The sequence below is a fragment of the Embiotoca jacksoni genome, unplaced genomic scaffold, assembly GCF_022577435.1.
Source record: "Embiotoca jacksoni isolate LCO1_2020_lvr unplaced genomic scaffold, fEmbJac1.0.p SCAF_42, whole genome shotgun sequence".
In the NCBI taxonomy this organism is placed as follows: domain Eukaryota; kingdom Metazoa; phylum Chordata; class Actinopteri; family Embiotocidae; genus Embiotoca; species Embiotoca jacksoni.
Genome location: NW_027185395.1, coordinates 2341837 through 2365063, shown reverse-complemented (window position 1 = coordinate 2365063; position 23227 = coordinate 2341837). Strand labels below are relative to the sequence as shown.

At 43.3% G+C, this 23227-nt stretch overlaps 1 protein-coding gene across 1 annotated transcript; it reads left to right on the top strand.

The window, feature by feature from the left end:
* The first annotated feature begins 1262 nt into the window (after positions 1-1262).
* On the top strand, positions 1263-22950 carry il6st (interleukin 6 cytokine family signal transduce). Its single transcript, XM_069169069.1, has 16 exons — positions 1263-1419; positions 4403-4459; positions 7543-7845; positions 8876-9026; positions 11291-11445; positions 11528-11682; positions 11833-11995; positions 13112-13191; positions 13899-14160; positions 15382-15552; positions 16421-16522; positions 17510-17656; positions 17730-17870; positions 19025-19121; positions 19423-19504; positions 20330-22950. Exons 2-16 carry the CDS (start codon positions 4411-4413, stop codon positions 20936-20938), a joined length of 2667 nt encoding a protein of 888 aa, XP_069025170.1. The 5' UTR covers positions 1263-1419; positions 4403-4410; the 3' UTR covers positions 20939-22950.
* The last annotated feature ends 277 nt before the right edge of the window (positions 22951-23227 follow it).

The window sequence follows — 23227 nt, the reverse complement described above, 5'->3', positions numbered from 1 at the left end:
TTTTTAGCCACCTACGAACAATAATTTTATGTTTTTCTTTACATTTCACTGTACATATCAAGGTTATTATTCATTTTGTGTATATAGCTTGTGTGTGGTTTTATATTTTTGTTTACAATTTTCTAAAAAAAACGTTTTTTTTTTTTATTCAATTATTTTTTTCGTCTTCCTGTGTACTTAGCTTTTTCCTACCTGTATTTTTAAGATGTTGTGACAACTAAATTTCCCTGCAGGATTAATAAAGTCTTTTTTTTAATCTTATATTATCTCTTATCTTACTCAACTACTGTATTAAAGTACAGATTAAAGGTACATTTAACACAACGTTAAAGTCATACTCCACTAAATTTCACCAGCAAATATTTTTATTACTCCACTTCATTTGTCTGAAAGCTTTATTTAATTTTAGGATTATACATCCTCAAACACTTCGTGTCCAGTAAAAACATGTAAATATATCTCCACATGTGGTTACTGTTAAAAAAAAAATTGCGGGATTAATAAAGTATCTATCTATCTATCTATCTATCTATCTATCTATCTATCTATCTATCTATCTATCTATCTATCTATCTATCTATCTATCTATCTATCTATCTATCTATCACTGCCATATAGCCATCTTTCTATCTATTTATCTATCTTTCTATCTATTTATCTATCTTTCTATCTTTCTATCTATTTATCTATCTTTCTATCTTTCTATCTATTTATCTATTTATCTATCTTTCTATCTTTCTATCTATTTATCTATCTTTCTATCTATTTATCTATTTATCTATCTTTCTATCTTTCTATCTATTTATCTATCTTTCTATCTATTTATCTATCTATCTATCTCTGAATATGTCTGATGAATTGAAGGGTTAAATGTTCCCACATGAGCCTGAGAAAATTATACATTAACTACTGTTCACAAACTCTTGTTTTTTATTTCCTGGTATGTATTTTTCAAGTTCACGACCCTGCGCTGTCACGTGACTGCAGGAGGCGGAGACATACTGGAAAACAACAGCGAAGGACGCCCGGGACACGCCCAGTGAAATCAGGAGTCTTCGATTGGTCTGAACTATTTGACAGACAGCTGGTATGTCCAATCACCGAACTGTATCTTTCCGCTGAGCACGTGAACAGATCTACAAACCACCAGCAGCAGGGCAGCGGTTTCGGCGGGAGCCGCTTCGGTCCATCCACGTTCGGTGAGATCACGTCGATGTGACGCAGCTCCGCAACATGTTGCGACACAAGTTTGTGTTGACGGGAAGTGGGCGGTCCTACGGAGGAACCACTGGCACGGCCCAGAGACTAATGGTGGCCAAAGAGATCTGCGTGTGTCGACGATAGCTGCGTTTTAACATGAAGAGAGAGGAGATTTAACTCAACACGAGAGTACAGGACCCTAACACTGACGTCACTCAGGTGAGTTATAAACTTTATTTCGTCTTCGCGACGGACTAAATACTGAGACGTGAGCACGCACACAAACACACCCACGCACACACGAACACACACGCACACAAACACACACACACACACACACACTCACACTCACACACACACTCACGAACACACACGAACACACACACACACACACACACTCACGAACACACACCCACACACACACACACTCACACCCACGCACACACACACACTCACACCCACGCACACACACACACACACACACACACTCACACACACACTCACGAACACACACGAACACACACACACACACTCACACACACTCACGAACACACACTCACACACACTCACGAACACACACTCACGAACACACACTCACACACACTCACGAACACACACTCACGAACACACACACACACACACACACACACACACACACACACACTTTTCCCATGGGGGTTTCATTAACGTAATGCATTCCTTAATCAACCTTAAAACCAGGTCTTCAGTGTGGACAGACAGAGAGACAGACACTGATACAAACAGTAAGACAGACTGACAGACACAAACAAACCGAGAGACAGACAGACACTGAGACAGACAGACACTGAGACAGACAGACAGGCAGACAGATACAGAAGGACAGAGAGGCATGCATAGAGACAGACACTGAGACAGACAGACAGGCAGACAAACACTGAGACAGGCAGGCAGACAGACAGATAGATACTGAAGGACAGAGAGGCATACATAGAGACACACACTGAGACAGGCAGTAAGACTGACAGACAGACATACATACAGGCAGGCAGGCAGGCAGACAGACAGACAGACAGACATAGAGACATACACTGAGACAGGCAGTAAGACTGACAGACAGACATACATAGAGACAGGCAGGCAGGCAGACAGACAGGCAGGCAGGCATACATAGAGACATACACTGAGACAGGCAGTAAGACTGACAGACAGGCAGACAGACAGACATACATAGAGACAGACAGACATGCATACATGCGTAGAGACAGGCAGACAGACACTGAAGCAAGCAGACAGACAGACAGACAGACAGACATACAGACAGACACTGAAGCAGGCAGGCAGACAGACAGACAGACAGGCAGACACTGAGACAGACAGATACAGCGAGACATATATAGAGACAGACAGACAGACATAAATAGAGGCAGGCAGACAGACATACATAGAGACAGGCAGGCAGGCAGACAGACAGACAGACATACATGCATACATAGAGACAGGCAGGCAGGCATACATAGAGACACACACTGAGACAGGCAGTAAGACTGACAGACAGACAGACAGATACAGGCAGGCAGACAGACAGACATACATGCATAGAGACAGGCAGACAGACACTGAAGCAGGCAGACAGACAGACAGGCAGGCAGGCAGACACTGAGACAGACAGATACAGCGAGACATATATAGAGACAGACAGACAGACATAAATAGAGGCAGACAGACAGACATACATGCATAGAGACAGGCAGACAGACACTGAAGCAGGCAGACAGACAGACAGGCAGGCAGGCAGACACTGAGACAGACAGATACAGCGAGACATATATAGAGACAGACATACATAAATAGAGGCAGGCAGGCAGACAGACAGGCAGGCAGGCAGACAGACAGACAGACAGGCAGGCAGGCAGGCAGGCAGGCAGGCAGACAGACAGACAGACAGACAGACAGACAGACAGGCAGACAGGCAGGCAGACAGGCAGACAGACATACATAGAGACATGCATACATGCATAGAGACAGGCAGACAGACACTGAAGCAGACAGACAGACAGGCAGGCAGACACTGAGACAGACAGATACAGCGAGACATATATAGAGACAGACAGACATAAATAGAGGCAGGCAGGCAGACAGACAGACATACATACATACATAGAGACAGGCAGGCAGGCAGACAGGCAGGCAGACAGACAGACATACATACATACATACATAGAGACAGGCAGGCAGGCAGACAGACAGACAGACAGACAGACATACATACATAGAGACAGACAGACATACATGCATACATAGAGACAGACAGGCAGGCAGGCATACATAAAGACACACACTGAGACAGGCAGTAAGACTGACAGACAGACAGATACAGGCAGGCAGGCAGGCAGACAGACAGACAGACAGACAGACAGACAGACAGACAGACAGACAGACAGGCAGGCAGGCAGACAGACAGACAGACAGACAGACAGACAGACAGGCAGACAGGCAGGCAGACAGACATACATAGAGACATGCATACATGCATAGAGACAGGCAGACAGACACTGAAGCAGACAGACAGACAGGCAGGCAGACACTGAGACAGACAGATACAGCGAGACATATATAGAGACAGACAGACAGACATAAATAGAGGCAGGCAGGCAGACAGACAGACATACATACATACATACATAGAGACAGGCAGGCAGGCAGACAGACAGACAGACATACATACATACATAGAGACAGACAGGCAGGCAGGCATACATAAAGACACACACTGAGACAGGCAGTAAGACTGACAGACAGACAGATACAGGCAGGCAGGCAGACAGACAGACAGACAGACAGACATACATAGAGACTGACAGACAGACAGATACAGGCAGGCAGACAGACATACAGACATGCATAGAGACAGGCAGACAGACACTGAAGCAGGCAGACAGACAGACATATATAGAGACAGACAGACAGACATAAATAGAGGCAGGCAGACAGACAGACATACATACATAGAGACAGGCAGTAAGACTGACAGACAGACAGGCAGACAGACAGACATACATTGAGACAGGCAGACAGACAGACAGACATTGAGTGAGACAGACAGACATACATACATAGAGACAGACAGACAGACAGACAGACATGTTTCCAGCTGGTGTCTGCTAACATTTGACTAGTTTCATGTTTGAAACTGAAGGATATGTCTTCTCTTCCTGTGCAGTCATCGTCATGGTTACCGCCACGTTGCTGCTGCTGCTCTCCGTCCTCCTTCCTGCAGGTTAGTTCGTGTCCATGTCTGTGTCCATCCCTGACAGGACTATTGTCTTTCAGTGTCATGTGCTGCTGTCTGAACTACGAAGCAGGTTCAACATATCTTTCTGTTATCGTGTTTAACTTAACCTGACAAAAAAGATCATGCTGAACGGTCACCATGACGATCTGACTGGTTTCTTTGATGCTGAAACACACTCATGATGAATAACAAACTTTGAACCAGGCTTCTTACTCACATCATCATTGTCACACTGGCAGAATTGAATTTGGTCACGCCCTAAATGATCTGAAAGCCCCACCCCCAGGCTGATGGGATTGGTTCTTTAAGGACGTGATGTAAGAAACCTCGGCTGTTTGCATCCGTGTTTCCTTCACTGTTTTATACACTCATGATTCGTCTTGTAACAAATAAAAAAAACACAGCACGGATGTTAACAAGGCTAAAACTTGTCTTTAACATTCATGCATTCACGCTGTTCTGAGGAAGGTTCACTGAGCGCTGCTCCCAGACATCACATGTCATGGATGCTTTTATTCTGAAAGAATAAAGAAAACAGTGGTTCGGCTTTTCTTTAACTTCCAACTAAACGATAACAGTCTCCTAATAATTACATTTAAAATCCTTAAACTATCACAAGTCCAATAATTAGAAATTTAATTCAATTCAATTTTATTTATATAGCACCAAATCACAACACAGGTTATTTCATGGCACTTAACACATTAAAGTCTTTAAAGCAGAACTTTACAACATTATACAGAGAAACCCAACAATTCTATAATTCACACATAAGCTAGGAGGGAAAAACTCCCTCTGAACAGAAAGAAACCTCTGACAGAACCAGGCTCAGAGGTGGGCGGAGCATCTGTTAACAGAACCAGGCTAAGGTGGGCGGAGCATCTGTTAACAGAACCAGGCTAAGTTGGGCGGAGCATCTGTTAACAGAACCAGGCTAAGGTGGGCGGAGCATCTGTTAACAGAACCAGGCTAAGTTGGGCGGAGCATCTGTTAACAGAACCAGGCTAAGGTGGGCGGAGCATCTGCCTCGACCAGTTGGGGTGAGAGGAGAGCAGAGAGAGAAAAGGACAGGAAAGAGATACAATACATGAACTGTTGGTGGGCAATCACAGAGCAGAGACATGCAGCTCCATGACGGGACATCTGCAAAAGAAAGAAGAGAAACTACACCAGCGAAGAAATTGAATAGAGACAACAGACAATAAGCAGAAACTATGGGAGAGAAGAAGCAGGAAGTTAATGAGATGTAATGATGAGATATAAGTTATAGAGAGTTAAAGAGTGAGAGGTAAGAAGCCCAGTGCATAACGAGGTCCCCCAGCAGCCTCGGCCTATAACAGCAGAACTGCAGGATTCTATAAGATGTCAGGATGATGTGGTTCTATTAGATCTGTCAGGATGATGTGGTTCTATTAGATCAGTCAGGATGATGTGGTTCTATTAGATCAGTCAAGATGATGTGGTTCTATTAGATCTGTCAGGATGATGTGGTTCTATTAGATCAGTCAAGATGATGTGGTTCTATTAGATCTGTCAGGATGATGTGGTTCTATTAGATCTGTCAGGATGATGTGGTTCTATTAGATCAGTCAAGATGATGTGGTTCTATTAGATCTGTCAGGATGATGTGTTTCTATAAGATGTCAGGATGATGTGGTTCTATTAGATCAGTCAGGATGATGTGGTTCTATGAGATCTGTCACGATGATGTGGTTCTATAAGATCTGTCAGGGTGATGTGGTTCTATTAGATCAGTCAGGATGATGTGGTTCTATTAGATCAGTCAAGATGATGTGGTTCTATTAGATCAGTCAGGATGATGTGGTTCTATAAGATCTGTCAGTATTATGTGGTTCTATAAGATCTGTCAGTATTATGTGGTTCTATAAGATCTATCAGGATGATGTGGTTCTATTAGATCTCTGAGATCAGATGGAACCTGGTCATGAAAAACTTTTGTAAGTCAGCAAGAGAATTTTAAATTCTATTCTTGATTTAACAGGAAGTCGATGAAGAGAAGCTAAAACAGGAGAAATATGATCTCTTAATCCCGTCAGCACTCTTGCTGCAGTATTTTGGACCAACTGCAGACCAATTTGGACGTCCTAACAACAAGGAATTACAATAATCAAGCCAGGAAGTAACAAACGCATGAATTCGTTTTTCTGCGTCACGCTGAGGAAGGATTTTCCTGATTTTATTAATATTACGTAGATGAAAGAAGGCAGTTCTGGAGATTTGCTTTATATGGTGGCTAAAGGACAAATCCTCATCAAAGATGACTCCAAGGTTCCTCACAGTGTTGCTGTTGGTCATCCAGATCTTTATGTCTTTCAGACATTCTTCAAGTTTTACTAACTGATTAGTTTCATCTGGTTTTATAGAAAGATATAGCTGAGTGTCATCTGCACAACAATGGAAGTTGATGCAGTGCTTCCTGATGACATCTCCTAATGGAAGCATGTACAAAGTAAAAAGTATTGGGCCTAACACTGAGCCTTGTGGAACTCCATAACTAACTCGTGTTTGTCTGGAAGACTCATTGTTGACATGGACAAACTGGAATCTATCTGATAAGTAGGATTTGAACCAATCTAATGCAGTTCCTTTACTCCTCGTAAGGTCTTCTAATCTCTGTAATAAGATCGTATGATCAATCGTATCAAAAGCAGCACTGAGGTCTCGATGAACAAGTACAGAGATAAGTCCATTATCTGAGGCTAATAAAAGGTCGTTAGTAACTTTCACCAGAGCTGTTTCTGTCCTATGATGAACTCTAAAGCCTGAAAATCTTCAAACAGATCATTCCTTTGTAAATGATCACAAAGTTGATTTGCAACAACTTTTTCAAGGATTTTAGAAATAAAGTTCATCAGGTTGGAAATTGTTCTGTAGTTTGTGTTGTTGACCTCTGACCTCGACGTTCTTCCTGTGGTGTTGTTGATCTCTGACCTCGACGTTCTTCCTGTGGTGTTGTTGACCTCTGACCTCGACGTTCTTCCTGTGGTGTTGTTGATCTCTGACCTCGACGTTCTTCCTGTGGTGTTGTTGACCTCTGACCTCCTCAGACATGGCCAGTCACCTGATGGTGACCCCGCAGGTGGCAGTGCTGCAGGTGGGACAGAACTTCACGGCGACGTGCGTCATCACGGACACGAACGAGGTGACGTCAGACGACCTCTACTGGAACGTCTCCAAGACGACGGTGCTCCCTGAGCACTACACCAAGATCAACCGCACGGCGCTCGCCGTCACGGTAACCATCAGCAGCGAGGACTGTCCGTGGCTGTTCTGCCTCTGCAGGAAGGTGTCGCCATACGTGGTGCTGAACGGAGGGAAGTTCATCCACGGCGTCCGGCTCGTCTCCGGCTGTGAGTCATAACATATTTCTACGAATCATTGTCGCATTTAATCAGTCGCTCCAGGATGTCATGGAAGTTTTTCTGATTGTTGCGATCACATTTGTTTTTATTTTGTGGTGTTTTAAGTACGTTTTTTGCATAAAATTGCGGGAATTCGAAAAAATTGCAAATTGAGAAAGAAAAATTTGTTTTTTTTACTCACCACCTGATAAAATAATAAATGTGTAATCACTTCCTGTGATAATAATCCTGCTGCACATCACAGAAATATTTTAGTTCTAATCTTTTTTTATGTATTTATTGAACTTGGAGAACCGTGGAGATAAAAGCTCCTGAAAGGTCCTAAAAGCTGCGTATGTTTCCAGAACAGACCGTCTGTGACTGGAATCTAGAAACAAGGACTACATCAGCCTTTCAAAATAAGAGCTTTAGATGCTGTTTAATTCATGTTCATTCAACACATAGACCTGCTGGATGAAACAAACAAAGAGACGTCTCTGACAACTGGACGTGTGGAGAAAACTCATTTAACATCCAGTAATATGGAATCACTTCCTCTGATCACAAACATTTAATCACATCATTTTAATGTGAAGACCACATTTCCCACAAACCCCGTCACTTCCTGTTTCTCCTCTTGTTCCGGTTTCTCGTGATGAGAGTTTTATTTGGAGATGAAAACAGGAGCAGAGACTTTCTGGTTGGAAATGAAGAGTTATTGTTAATGAAATGAGTTTTATTTGAAAAGATTTACTTTGTGTTTTAATACTTTCAGCTCAGATTCTGATGACGATGTTTTTTAAGGAAAAATCACAGGAATTTAAAAACACAAATATTGTGGAGTTTGCTTGCTGTTGCTGAGTCCTCAGATTTACAGTTTCCATCTCCACTTCCTTTGATGTGTTGAAAGAAGAATGCAGACTGAACATAAAAATACAGGAACAAATATTTGAGGACATCGATTCACTTACACGAGCAGTTTGTGGGGAAAAAAAACAACCTGAAACCTGTTAAAAAATAAAGTTGTGTTGTCTGTCAGACGCTCCTGAGCGGCCGGAGAACCTGTCGTGTGTGGCGGTTCAGGAGAACACGTACATCTCTCCGAGCATCACGTGTGAGTGGGAGGCAGCCGGACGTCAAACCACCGCCGTGCCGACAACCAACACCTTGTTCGTCCGAAAGATCATCACGTGAGTAAACGCTGACATCATCACTACATTATGGCAGCGGTTCTGGTTCTGGTTCGTTATTCAGGTGGGATGGTTTGTTCTGGAGCAGCTGATAGTTAATTGTGTGTTATACAGCAAGTAGCTCCGCCCCTAGAGATCTGATTGGTCAACTGAACATCTGGAGCAAATCATCATGACATCACATCGTGTTCATCACTAGAAATATCTCTCCACCTCCTCAATGGGAAAATAGAATTAGAATAGAGTTTCATATAATATGTAATATAATGTAGTTTCTACTTGTTATAGTTCTATTAAATGACCTATTTGGTGAAGTCGGGTCTCTTTTGGTCCTTTTTGGTCGCTCCGAGCACCCGTACCGTAACACCACGGATAGTCACGCACTTACAATCCTAGAGGAGGCTAGCTGGACCGGTTTGGTTTGAACACATGACACGGAGCTAAAATGTTAAAAACACATGAGAACATGGATATCTTTGTTCATCACATATCTTTGTTCATCAGATATCTTTGTTCATCAGATATCTTAGTCCATCAGATATCTTTGTTCATCAGATATCTTTGTTCCAACCAGACTGAGCTCGCTGATCAGTTTAGTGTTTCTATGTTCTGTATTTATTCAGTTGGAGACTAGAAATCCTCTCTGTTGCTAGGGTGGTTGCTAAGGGTCGGACTACTTCCTGGAGTCGGAAACATTACATACGTTACATAAGAGTCTACTGACTAGTTGTTTTCCAGTTGTTAGTTGTACCCCATGTGTTGCCATGGAAACGCAGATCGCACTAACAAAAAGTGAATTGCCCCACAACATGTACACATTTAGATGACATGTTTTATTTATTTGGTAACTTGTTGTATAATAAATATTATATGTTATACTGTTTAATTGGTGACTAACCTGCTGTTAGTTCAGCGGTTTGGGACTGAATGTCGTCTGCAGAAACTCTCAGACTTTCTGTTTCACTTCAACAACACTTTTATGAACGATTCAGAACATCCACACATACATGAAGAACACCGAGGGCCTGATTTACTAAGATCTCAAATAAAGCTACTAAATTGCGTGTTCCATCCAAAGGTTAGCAAAAAAAAATTTTGCACCCGTTTTGAGGGTGATTTACTGAGTGATTGCGTTATTAAAATCAGGTACAAATCGATGTATTTAAATGAGGTGTTTGCGTGTAAAAGTGATTCCAGCAATAGAAAACAGAGCGACTGCAAAAGGAAAAGGAAATCTGATCCCACTGAAATGAAGAAATATAAATATAACAAGAACAAAACGCTTTATAGGAGATTCTCAGCAAGGAAGTCAATAATGTGGGAAAAATAAAAAGGAGAAAAAAAGGCTTAATCATGAAACGTGGGTAAATAAAAGAGGAGGACGGTGGATGAGATCCTCTAACAGACACTGATCAGCAGGTCCAGATCTTTCTGTGATGAGCAGGTGACTTTTCAGTCAGTTCCTCGAGGTCTCGTGAACCTGATGAAGCTACCTGTGAATTCTGCAGGACTCATTCAGGACATGTGACAGCTCACCTGAATAACAGGACTGGTGGGAGATCCAAGCAGCGATACGCTGGAACCACCCAGAGGCAGGAAAATGCTGAGTCGTTGGAAGTTTTGACATTGCTCGTATCTCGTGGCTCCTCCTTGTTGTTGGCTGTCAACCATCATTCAGTTCATTCAATAACTCAGAAATATCATGGCTGGACAAACGATATGTCTGAATAATTTTCCCCTCCGTCATCTCCAAAATGTTTAATGGTTGTAAAACACGTTCTCTACATATTCTTTAGTTTCCTGCGTTTCCTTCACAATAAGAGCAGCCGTCTCTCCTGATGTTCATCTGATTAAAACCTTCAGTCGTACTAAAATACACAACAATCACTTCTCCTGTTTCTACTTTCAGGTTTAGTAAATATCATTGCGGGTGATAAATTGTTCTATTTGCATGTTTCCCTCCCAGTATTTGGCACCTTCAAGCAGAAACACCCAATATTACATATGATGCAGGCAAACATGCAGAATGGACAACGTGTGTTAAATCGCACATTTGAAAGACTCAATCCTCGCTGCACGTCGTTAGTAGATCCGGTTGGAAATTTTTTTGCGGGTGGTTTGGAGTTTACACGTGATTTTACACTCGCAGACTTTTTGTGAATCAAACCCGAGTGTCTTAAAATGGTTCCAGTTGGAGGAAGTTGTGCAGGTTTTACCGTTGACTTCCTCTCAGCGTTAACATATTAACATCTTTTTTGCAACAGCGGTGAAACCTTTAATGCATCGGCACGTGCAAACAGCGCCAAGGTGTCCATGCCCATCTTCCCCAGCTTCGCCACTCTGGAGATCTGGGTGGAGGCGCGCAATAAACTAGGAGCGCTCGAGTCCGAGCATCTCGTACACGACGCCAACTACTTCGGTGAGTGTGTTCCTGTAACAGCTGTGATTGTTGACGTGTTGATGTCCATGTTGCTGACTGCTTCTTAACTGTGTTGCTGCAGTGAAAACAAACCCTCCAGCAGACGTCAAAGTCATTTCAGAGAAGACTTTTCCCACCTCCCTCCTCATCAACTGGACCCATCCTATCGCTAAAGAGTACGTGAAGCTGATCTATGAGATCCGGTTCTGCCCCAAAGGATCTCACATGTGGACGTATGTAAGTACGGCGCCGCCCGTCTCTCTCCTTCAGCGACGGGATCGTCTGCTGCCGTCGCAGCGCTGCTCCCGACGGAATAATGTTGGATTTGGTTCATATGTTCTGTGTTATTTTGCATGAATTGACTGAGATGTGCTTAATGTTCTCCAGGTCCCTCCCGCAGACACCGGCAAGGACATACAGTCCTTCAGACTGCAGAACCTCCAGCCCGACACGGTTTATGTCACTCAGGTGCGCTGCAAGAACTCCAAGAAGGACCACGGTCACTGGAGCAGCTGGAGCACCAACGCCACCAAGAGGACGCCAGAGGACCGTGAGTATCCGGGCTGAGAGGTCCGGGCCTCCTGCTGACCGGCTACAACACCGCTTATTTTTGGGGCTGTAGTTTTACTACGTAAAAGTATTTGAGTCCCTCCAGGATTTCATGGAGTTTCTCTGTGATTGTTATGATCAAAAATGTTTGATTTTGCGGCGGATTTTCTCAAAAATGTCGATGTAATTTGTGGAGTTTTAAGTGAGTTTTTTGCGTGAAATTGCAGGAATTAGAAACAATTGCAAGTTGAGAAAGAAAATGATTTTTTTAAGCACCACCTGATGAAGTAATAAATCTGTAATCACTTCCTGTGATAATACAAATTTTGTTCTCATCTTTTTTGATGTATTTATTGAACTTGGAGAACCGTGGAGATAAAAGTTCCTAAAATCTCCTAAAAGGTCCTAAAAGCTGCGTATGTTTCCAGAACAGACCGTCTGTGACTGGAATCTAGAAACAAGGACTACATCAGCCTTTCAAAATAAGAGCTTTAGATGCTGTTTAATTCATGTTCATTCAACACATAGACCTGCTGGATGAAACAAACAAAGAGACGTCTCTGACAACTGGACGTGTGGAGAAAACTCATTTAACATCCAGTAATATGGAATCACTTCCTTTGATCACAAACATTTAATCATCATTTTAATGTGAAGAACACATTTCCCACAAACCCCGTCACTTCCTGTTTCTCCTCTTGTTCCTGTTTCTCCGTGAAGAGAGTTTTATTTGGAGATGAAAACAGGAGCAGAGACTTTCTGAATAAATGAGGAGTTATTGTTGGTAATAAAGTCAGTTTTATTTGAAAAGATTTACTTTATGTTTTAATACTTTCAGCTCAGATTCTGATGATGACGTTTTATGTGGAAAAGTTGCGGTAAACAATCTGTCCTGTTCCCTGAACAAAGATGGCACCACATCTGGCTGGAACGCACAGTTTACGCTCCAGGAACAGAAACATCACAAGTTCACATTTACAGTCTTGAAAAGAATCTCTGAACCTGAGAGAGTAAACTTCACTTTAATGTAGAGTTGTGGATATGTGTGATATGAAAGATATGTGTGACTTCATTCAAATCCAAACCTTCTGTTTCCTTTTCTTCTTCTTTGCTGAAGGACCAGCAGGTAAACCGGATTTATGGAGAATCACCACCGAAGGAGGCATCAATGAACGACAGGTGGAGTTTATCTGTAAGGTAAGTCCAACTTCAGGTTTAATTTACAACACACACGGTTTCACTTATTAAAACTGATATCACATGTTTGACTGACTGAGGTCCACTTCATGAGGAATTATTCACAGCTCTGACAGTAACTGATTAATAAAGTATGTAATTATCTCAGAAATATGATGACCAAATAACACGATGAACATTTTGTAAACGTGTGGCGGTCGGTGAGCCGGCTGCTGTGGTGTCGGAGGAAACCCATTAACCTGAGGTCCAACCAGAAAAAGATAAACATTCAAGAAAAAAAGATGCATTTGATCATATTTGACAAATAGTTCAAAGAAACACCAGAGAATGGATGAAGGAGACAGGAAGTGATGTAACGATGGCCGCTGACGGCTCCACGGATGCAGAAAAACTCACAAAATTAACAGCAACCAAAACACTGTTCGATTTTACAGCAATGGTTTCTAAGTTAAAATAATAACAATATTAATGATAAACTTTATTTGTATAGTAGTTTTCATATAAGAAATGCTTCACAGCAAGAAAATGACATGTAAAGGAACATTTACAAAAAATGCATAAGAACACAAATAGAGTTAAAATGTATTAAAAAAAGCAATAAAGTCAAATATAGTTCTGGTTTCTTCAGGAACGTTTCCTGTCAGCTGTGTTTCTGTTTCTACTTCCTGAGCTGATGGTAAAAACCAGGTGTGTCTTTGTCCTGTCAGGATCCGGAGTTCGCCAACGGGAGGATCATAAGATTCGACATCACATTTCAAAAGACAAAGAAGAAAGTGAGCAACGGGAGCTGGGAGCAGGCGAGCGTCCCGGTGAACCGGAGCGAGTGGGACCGGTCCGCTAGGAGGGAGATCACGCTGCTGAAGAACATCCAGCTGGCTGACGACAGATCTGTCACCATGAAAGTCACCGCTGTCAATTCTGTGGGAGAGTCTGCCAAGGCCTTGCTGGTCATCCCCGCTAAAGCGCACCGTAGGTTTCCATGGTGACACACCTGCGATGTATAATCAACACACATGCATGAATTGTTTTAATTATTGTTATTGACTTCTATGAATATTTATTAAGCAGCAGTTTACTGAAAGAAAAAGTATTTTTCTTTTCTTCTTTATTTGGAACAGAACTGAAACATTATGTTGAAGAACATGTTTACATGATGTTTCCATTTTAACAATGTTGAAAAGAATAAAGTGAAATAACTTAAATAATACATATTAAGAAAATAAAATAAAAAATTATTAATAAACACAAAATGAGAAAATATGAACATTGAACAGAGGAGTAGCTAAAAGAACCATTTTGGATTACGTAAAATCTGTTTTCAATGAGGATGCAGAATCAGTCCGGGATTTCCAAGTCTTCAAACAAAAATGTGTTTCTCCATCACAAAAATATCACGGATCACATGAACCAAGTCCCCAACTGTGGGAAGTGTTTTAATCTCTGACACACATCAGACCCACAAACTGTGGAAGAGCCCCGCCCCCTTGCACAGTTCACTGATCCAGCGCAGCGCAGAGCCCGACCCTCCCAAACCCGCTGGAATGATTCAGTAATCTGAGTCTGAACCGACGTCGGGTCGAATCTGACGGTTCAAACTTGAGTGTTCAGACTTTTACAAACATCCCAGAAAAGTTGTGACGCTGTGTAAAATAGAAATAAAACCAGAATGTGATGATTTGCAAATCACATAAACCCATATTTAATTGAAAATAGACCAAAGACAACATATCATGTTAAAACAGAGACATTTTTATTGTTTTATTAAAAATATGTGCTCATTTAGAATTTAATGGCAGCAACACATCTTAAAAGATTTTGGTATCTCTAATATGTATTATTATTTAAAATAATCTCTTGAATCAAAGTCAGATTTTTATTTGATATTGAATAAACAGTGATGAAAGCTGATTACTTTTGTCAGGTTCAAATAATTTCAGGGAAATGTTTTTTTTTTTTTTTTTTTTTTTCATGAAAGCTACCAACAAATTCCTCGCAGCGAATTTCTCGTCACTGTTGTTCAAAGCTGTAACCGGACTTCTTTTAGTTTCTCCTCCATCCACCAACTCCAGAGCTTCCCGGGGACTTTTTCATGTATAAAGACGGACCAGTAGGGTTGGGTTCAAGGTCAGACTGGAGGTCAACGCCGCGTCCCCACAAGGACAGCTGTTCACATCCATGTATGTGTTGCAGGGCATCCTCCGGTGGAGGAGCTGAAGGTGCGGCCTCACGCAGGGCGGCTGCTGCTGGATTGGAAACCCCCGAACGTTACGGCCGAGTACGAGTACGTGGTGGAGTGGATCAGTGGAGGTCAGATCGACTGGCAGAGAGAGAACAGCAGCACCAGACACACCGCCATCGAAGGTAATCCACAATACGATTTTTCTAAATGTCATATTTATAATTTATAAATAAATACTAAACTGTTCATTTCAAGTTTTTCTATTTTAGTCCAGAACAACTTACTCTGCTCTTTTCATTCTCATTTTCAGTCCATTGATTGCAGTGTTTTAGTTTTATATCTGTTCCCATCTTGTACATTTATGGCATTGAATCATAGCTCATTTCATGCATCATTATTTCACTTCATTTAAATCTTCCAAAACTTGCGTGTTTTATCCAAAGTAAAGTCAGTTTCTACCCACCACCCAGACCTGTTCATTCAGTTGCTTTATTTTCACAAGTTACAAATAAAGAACCAAGGCATGCTGGGAAACGCTAATGATTTGGGCTGAGGGGAGGAGCCAAAAGGCTCTTCTGAGCTGCAGCAGTTACTGATTGGGCTTTCTATAATGCGGAGCTGCGTTTCCAATTCACTGATCCTCGACTTCACCACGGCAAATAAACTACATTAGTTACATGCAGCATTATTATATTAATATTATATAACACCTGTTTAATACAGGCTTTCTACTTTATATATACTTTGTCGTTTCCATGTTTTGCAGGTGTTCAAATGGAAGGAAACCTCGTCTCCCCGTTTCATTTTGATCTCACTTTGTTTTTAATAAAAGTGTTTGTGATATTTCACATGTAGCTTTGACTTACAAACGAATATTCAACCAATTCATAGAAAATATCCAGATAAATACCGTATATCGCCACTCAGCCAAAGTATATGGGGATATAGGTTTGGGTCCCTACCGCCCAGGCCTAGTGTTTGACAGACTGCATGTATGAGGGTTGTCAGACTAACATGTTCTTCCCGTGTTGGTCTGCATGTCTCATCCAGGGAACCTCGAGCCGTTCGTCTGCTACAACGTGTCCGTGTATCCCGTTTACTTCGGACGGATCGGGAAGCCGGCACGCGTGGAGGCCTTCCTGGAACAAGGAGGTGAGACATCACACAGCTGGAAACATCTGTATTCAGACTATTAAAACCCTCCTTTGACCATCGCTGCCCTCTGCTTGACACTGAGATGACACGCCTCTTCATTTTAATGCATCATATAAAGATGATTTCATTATTTCTGATTTAGTTATTACAGTCCAAACAACTGTCGAACCTTTCATGCTGTGACTGCTGTTAAAATCATATTGAAAGAAGGTGCACCTGCAGGCCTTACAGTGGGAGGAGCTTCCTCAGGTGGGAGGGGCACAGCATCCTTTAGGATGGAGGGTTTTATCTTTCAGATATTATGAGGAGGATGGATTCTTTTTGAAGTTGAAGTGTATTTTTCTGTGCTGCCTCATACCCAGTTCAGACCTTAGGGACAATCCCAGCGCCCTGCAGCCATCGGGGGGCCTCAGGTTTCCCACCACGGTCCTCTGCTGCCAGCTCCAACAATAAAAGAGGGTTTTAGATGCACGGCAGTCCTCTGAAGCCTCAAACCCTGTTTTATCAGAGACATTTATTCAGCAGCAGCTCCCTGTTCAGTTCACTTCCTGTTTGTATTTTTAGAGACCAGCTGCATGTTTCTGTTGCGGGTTTTAAATGAGGAAGTTACAGGACAGATTTAGCACGGCTTCATTAGTGGTTCAGGTTTAACTTCCCCTTACTGACACATTCATTGGCTCATCATTATAATTTAGCTGACAGGGTGATAATTTTAGATTTCATGTGGCAGAAAACAGCTGCAAATGTTTTTTATGAGCAGATCTGAAGACGAACTAACTAGATGATTGACAGCAGGTCTGCAGCTGTAGATGATTGGCAGCAGGTCTGCAACTGTAGATGATTGGCAGCAGGTCTGCAGCTATAGATGATTGACAGCAGGTCTGCAGCTGTAGATGATTGACAGCAGGTCTGCAGCTGTAGATGATTGACAGTCGGTCTGCAGCTGTATGATAACACATGTTGTTGTTGTCGTTGTGGTTGCAGCTCCGTTACATGCCCCCACCATCAGACTGAAGGGGAACCCCGGACATAACGAGGCGGAGCTAGTGTGGGAGGAGATTCCCCAGAGCAGCCGGCGAGGCTTCATCACCAACTACACCATCTTCTACTCGAGCGGTGCAGAGATGCACAGTACGTTTCTTGGTTTGTTTCCAGCACCGGCGTCGTCCTGGCAACGTCTGACTGCTGTTTATCTCCTCTGCAGTGATCACGGTGCCAGCGAACGCCACTTCATACACCCTGAAGTCTCTGTCACGCAGCACCAAGTACGACATCCGGATGAAGGCTTCCACTGTCAAAGGCTCCGCCAGCGGCTTCAACCACTCCTTCACCACCCTCAAATACGGTCAGTGATCTCCTCATCATCATCATCATCATCATGACCTGCAGGATGTTTCTGTTGTTGTGAACACATGTTGGATTTGGCAGCAGATTTTCTCATTTTTCAGGAAATAATAATATATAACAATCAAATAATAATCCAACAGCACATTTTTTTCTGATTTAAGAACCATCATGGAGCTCAAACGTCCTAAAAGTGTTGCGTCTTCACAGAACCGACCGTCTGTGACTGAAAAATAAAACACAGAGGCTCCTTCTCCTTTCAAAATAAGAGCTTTAAATGCTTCAGAATCACAATAATTCATCACAGAAACAGAGTTCAGCCTCTCTGAACTCTCTCAGGTCATTTCACAAACTGATCAGACTGAAGTCGCCTGATTCTCATGATATAACTATATTTCCCATGAACCCCGTCACTTCCGGGTTTTTTTTTACCATTTTTCCTGGTCCACCTGCATGTGGTTTGTTTTGATGATGAGGAGAGGATGAAGGAGCTAGTTTGAGAAACTTTCCTGTGAATATTATGGGTTGAATTTGTCTTCAAAATCAGAACATTTCAAAATACATTTTAATGTTGGAGAAATTCTCATAACAGTAAGAGAAAGAAACTTGAAATATTTTTGAAAATAAACAACGTTACCATACAAATATTTCAAGAAAACTGTTTTTGGCAGATTGATTCTGTCACAAGCAGCAGTATTTTACGTCGTCATCAGAATCTGAGCTGAAAGTATTAATGACATAAAGTAAATCTGTTCAAACTAAACTAACTTTATTAACAATAACTCTTCATTTCCAACCAGAAAGTCTCTGCTCCTGTTTTCATCACCAAATAAAACTCTGTTCACGGAGGAAACAGGAACAAGAGGAGAAACAGGAAGTGACGGGGTTTGTGGGAAATGTGGTCTTCACATTAAAATTATGTGATTAAATGTTTATTATCACTTTGTTCTTTCAGACAGTAAAACACAGTCTATAAATATCAAAGAGAAACTGTTTGTATGTCTGATCATTTAACAGGAGGACATTTACTAACCACCAGTTTACGACCGTCAGACCTTCATCTGATATATGATCGGTGTTTTCTGTTATATTGACTCGTTGGCTGTCGCCTGTCCTCTCTGAATGTCCTCCATCTGTCCTCCGTCTGTCCCGCAGCACCGGGGGAGATCGAGGGCATCGTGGTGGGCGTGAGCTTCGGCTTCCTGTTCGTTGTCCTCATGACGATGCTGCTTTGCATCTACAAGAAAGACATGTAAGTGAGACCGAGAGCTTCCTGATGACATCAGAACAGCTGACAACACTTCGTCCCTCACATGTGGTCGTCTGAACTATTGTAGTTCGTTAAGTTGATAATAACTGTATTTATAGAACACTGTTAGAGTACTTCACATGGAAATGTCAGATAAAAAAAAAACTCAATGAAATAAATAGAAACAAGCCACTAAAAGACAGTAAAGTACAGAAGAAGAGATCAGTGAAGAGACAGATTTAAAACATGAACAGCTGGATGCTGCGATGACTGACGTCTGTCCGGTTCCTGTTTCTTCTCACAGGATCAAGGACAACTTCTGGCCTCAGATCCCGAACCCTAAAGAGAGCACCATCGGACACTGGTCTCCTGATTATCCTCTGAAGGTGACGAAACACACACACACACACACACACACACACACACAGGAGGCTGCTGACATGTGCAGCTTTTTAGCAATAAACTACACGATCCAAAAAAGAAGTGTGAAACTGTGTGTGACACTTTCCACTCTAAACGGTCGCCATCTTGGCTCCGTAGAGGAAGGAGGCGGGGCCACCGATGTAAATGATTTTCAAATTAAAAGCGTGTGAGGAAGCTGCAGCTGTTCCTGAACACAAAGTGTTTCTTTTCCTTTGCTGCTGCTGGACAGAAGAATCAAACATGTTGATTTCTGGGTAAAATAATTAAAGCTGCAGATATGATGTGTTCACATGATGAGGTCATTTCCTGTCAGCCTTGTGTGGTAACGTCTTCAGCGGAGCTTCTATTGAGAACTTTTAATGGGGTGAAATAACAGTAATTCTGTGAAACTGCAGCTTCTTGCAAACACAGCGCAGATTTGTTGAATTATTGCGATCGCAGCTGCCTGCACGGACCATAGAACCGATAACACCTCTGCAGGTCAGGGACACGAAGACGCCTGTCATAAAGCAGAGAAGGAGATGGACATAAATACAGAAATAAGGGCAGATTTGACATTTTAAGAGTATTTATGGGTGATGAGCTGCAGCGGGGGACAGTTTAGATTGGTGGGTTTATAAAACCGTCCTGAGCAGCTGTCTCATTCTTATGTATAAAAGATGTGGACGGCTCCTGAATCCACCGCAGGAGCCTGAAGATGGAGTTAAATAACACTGTCCGTCTCCGTGGACGCCGATTATGGTCTGTCTTTAGTCTGACTTGTCTTTCCCCCTCGCTGTCCTCCCCAGGCGGAGACGCCGAAGGAGAGCTGTCTGTCGGGCATCAGCGTGCTCGACGTGGACGTGTGCGACGCCAAGTGTGTGTTCGAAGAGGACAAGGCCGGCCTGCCGCTGAAGAAGGACAAGTATCTGTCCGAGGAGCACAGCAGCGGCATAGGCGGCTCGTCCTGCATGTCTTCGCCGCGCCAGAGCGTCTCCGACAGCGACGAGGGCGGAGACATGGCCGACACCACCGCCAGCACGGTGCAGTACTCCTCCGTGGTGGCCTCCAGTGGCTACAAGGGTCAGACTCCCGCCTCCCAGCCGCCGCCGTCCATCTTCTCCCGCTCCGAGTCCACGCAGCCGCTGCTGGACTCCGAGGAGAACCCGGACGTGTCGCTGCCGGACGGCGGCAGAGCGTTCCAGCGTTTCTCCAAGCAGCCGAGCTTCACGCACGGCGCCGGCGGCGACAACCCCAACGGCTTCACCCAGCTAGAGATGGAGCAGCAGGAGGCGCTGGAGGCGCTGGACTTCTGTCCCCTGGAGGAGGACGGCGAGGGGACGGCGGCCTCCGACGGCCCGTCGGCAGCGGCCGCCTCCAGCTACATGCCTCAGCTGGGCGGCTACCGGCCGCAGTGAGGACACCCGACTCCTGTCTGTGCCTTGTAAGTGGTGTGCCCATTTCACTGTCCCCACATTTCATCTGCACGTCCCCCTGTAGAGACGCTGTGGGACAAAACGACACATTCAAACAAGGCCCAATACATGGAGACTTTTCTGTTTTTAAAAATGCAACAACCTGCAGACATCAGAAAGTGGACTGGAGCAGGACGTGGACAGCTCTGTGGCTGCAGCGCCCTCCGGTGGAGGTTTCCAGCTCTGCGGGGACGTTATGAGTCCTCGATGTGACACTGACAGCTTCTTCTGCAGGACTTCAGCGCCATCAGGACACTTGTGTTGTGATTTGGACCTTTAGAAGTAAAACTGAACGGACAGTTGGAGGAGCAGTGTGCAGGATTCAGTGACATCTAGTGGTGAGGTTGCAGATTGCAGCCAAATGACGACCTGCTGTCACATGATGATGTCACAGTGGTGAATATTATAGATCCTCCTGAATCCTGCACACTTTTACATCTTTAACTAACATCAAGCATGTTTTCATCTTAACTATGTACATGAATGTAAATAACTAACACGAGTCAGGACAGGAAGTGGAACAAATCCACATCCTAACGTACGTGAAGATGTTTCAGGGGCTCTGCTGATGTTTTGTTGCTGTGATGAAGCCGGTGTGAGACGTTCAGGGTCACCTCAGTGAGACATTCGTGGTCGCCTCAGTGAGACGTTCACGTTCACCTTCGTTAGACGTTCACCTTCGTTAGACGTTCACCTTCGTTAGACGTTCACCTTCGTTAGACGTTCACGTTCACCTTCGTTAGACGTTCACGTTCACCTTCGTTAGACGTTCACGTTCACCTTCGTTAGACGTTCACCTTCGTTAGACGTTCACCTTCGTTAGACGTTCACGTTCACCTTCGTTAGACGTTCACCTTCGTTAGACGTTCACCTTCGTTAGACGTTCACGTTCACCTTCGTTAGACGTTCACGTTCACCTTCGTTAGACGTTCACCTTCGTTAGACGTTCACGTTCACCTTCGTTAGACGTTCACGTTCACCTTCGTTAGACGTTCACCTTCGTTAGACGTTCACCTTCGTTAGACGTTCACGGTCACCTCCGTGAGACGTTCACCTCTGTGAGATGTTCACAGTCACCTCCGTGAGACGTTCACCTCTGTGAGACGTGTCCTCATCTCTTTATCGACCCTCTGATCCGTCACCGATGAGGAGGAGGAGCCTATATGAACCTCTCCAACCCAGCATCACGGCAAAGTGGGAAATAGACACACTTTGGCCTTTCTAAGCGTGACAGTTTCACGTTTTGTAAAAGTAACCCCACGTCACCAAAGGACATTTTCCGGTGGCATTAGGATGTAGGAGGGGTGACATAGTGGTATTAATGAGAAACAGCCAAGCAGGAGACAGAGATTTGAACCCAGGAGGTGACGACGTTGTTCTTGAATTGTTTGTTGTCTAACCCCAACTACGAGTTGTAGCTTTAATTGTCATTTTCCTGTAAATCACTACGCATGCAGCGGGTAAAATCTTCGCCCGCTACAGGAAAACGTGTAACTGTCACGCCTAGACAGGCCACAGCGTAGCTATTTCACATTTTGCTGTCGTGGACCGGTGTGTCTATTTCACGTTTTGCTGCTTCACCGTGAACTCGTGTCCATCTGCTGAGGCGTCACACACATTTGAACACAGCTTTAGGAGATCTCTCACCGTCATCTCAGCGGTGAATAACCGAAGGACGGCAGCATTTTTCTGGACAGAAGCAGAAGCACCTGATGGTGGTTTTCAGAATAAAAGTGTTACAGGAGATGAGGGAGGCTTTACAGTATTTCAGTGGATCCAACAAAGGTCAAAGGTTTGTTGCTGTAACATCAAATCGAAAAATAAATGTTTTAACTAATGTGTCGACGTCCGCTGGTCACATCGTGTTTCAGATAGTTGTTTTATTTTTTTAGCCAAAGGATGTGGAAGGAAAAGTAAAAGTGGATATTTAGACGTTATAAAAGAAAAACATCCAACATTTTGACTTGTGTTTTTATTTTTATGGCACATTTATGGACAAACAAACTGGTTTCAGTAGTAGGTCAGTCATCAGTGAGACGGCTGTGATCTCACATATTACGTAACAACCTTTATTCACAGCTCCTGGTGTTTTATTACATGTGCAGTCATCATGGAGACGGCATCTGCGTTCATGAGACTCTGACCTACATAATCAGAACAAATAAGATGTGTATCCAGTCCCTCCTGCCGGGTGCTGGATGTTGGGTCTGGGCTTTGTTCCCTCCTGCATCG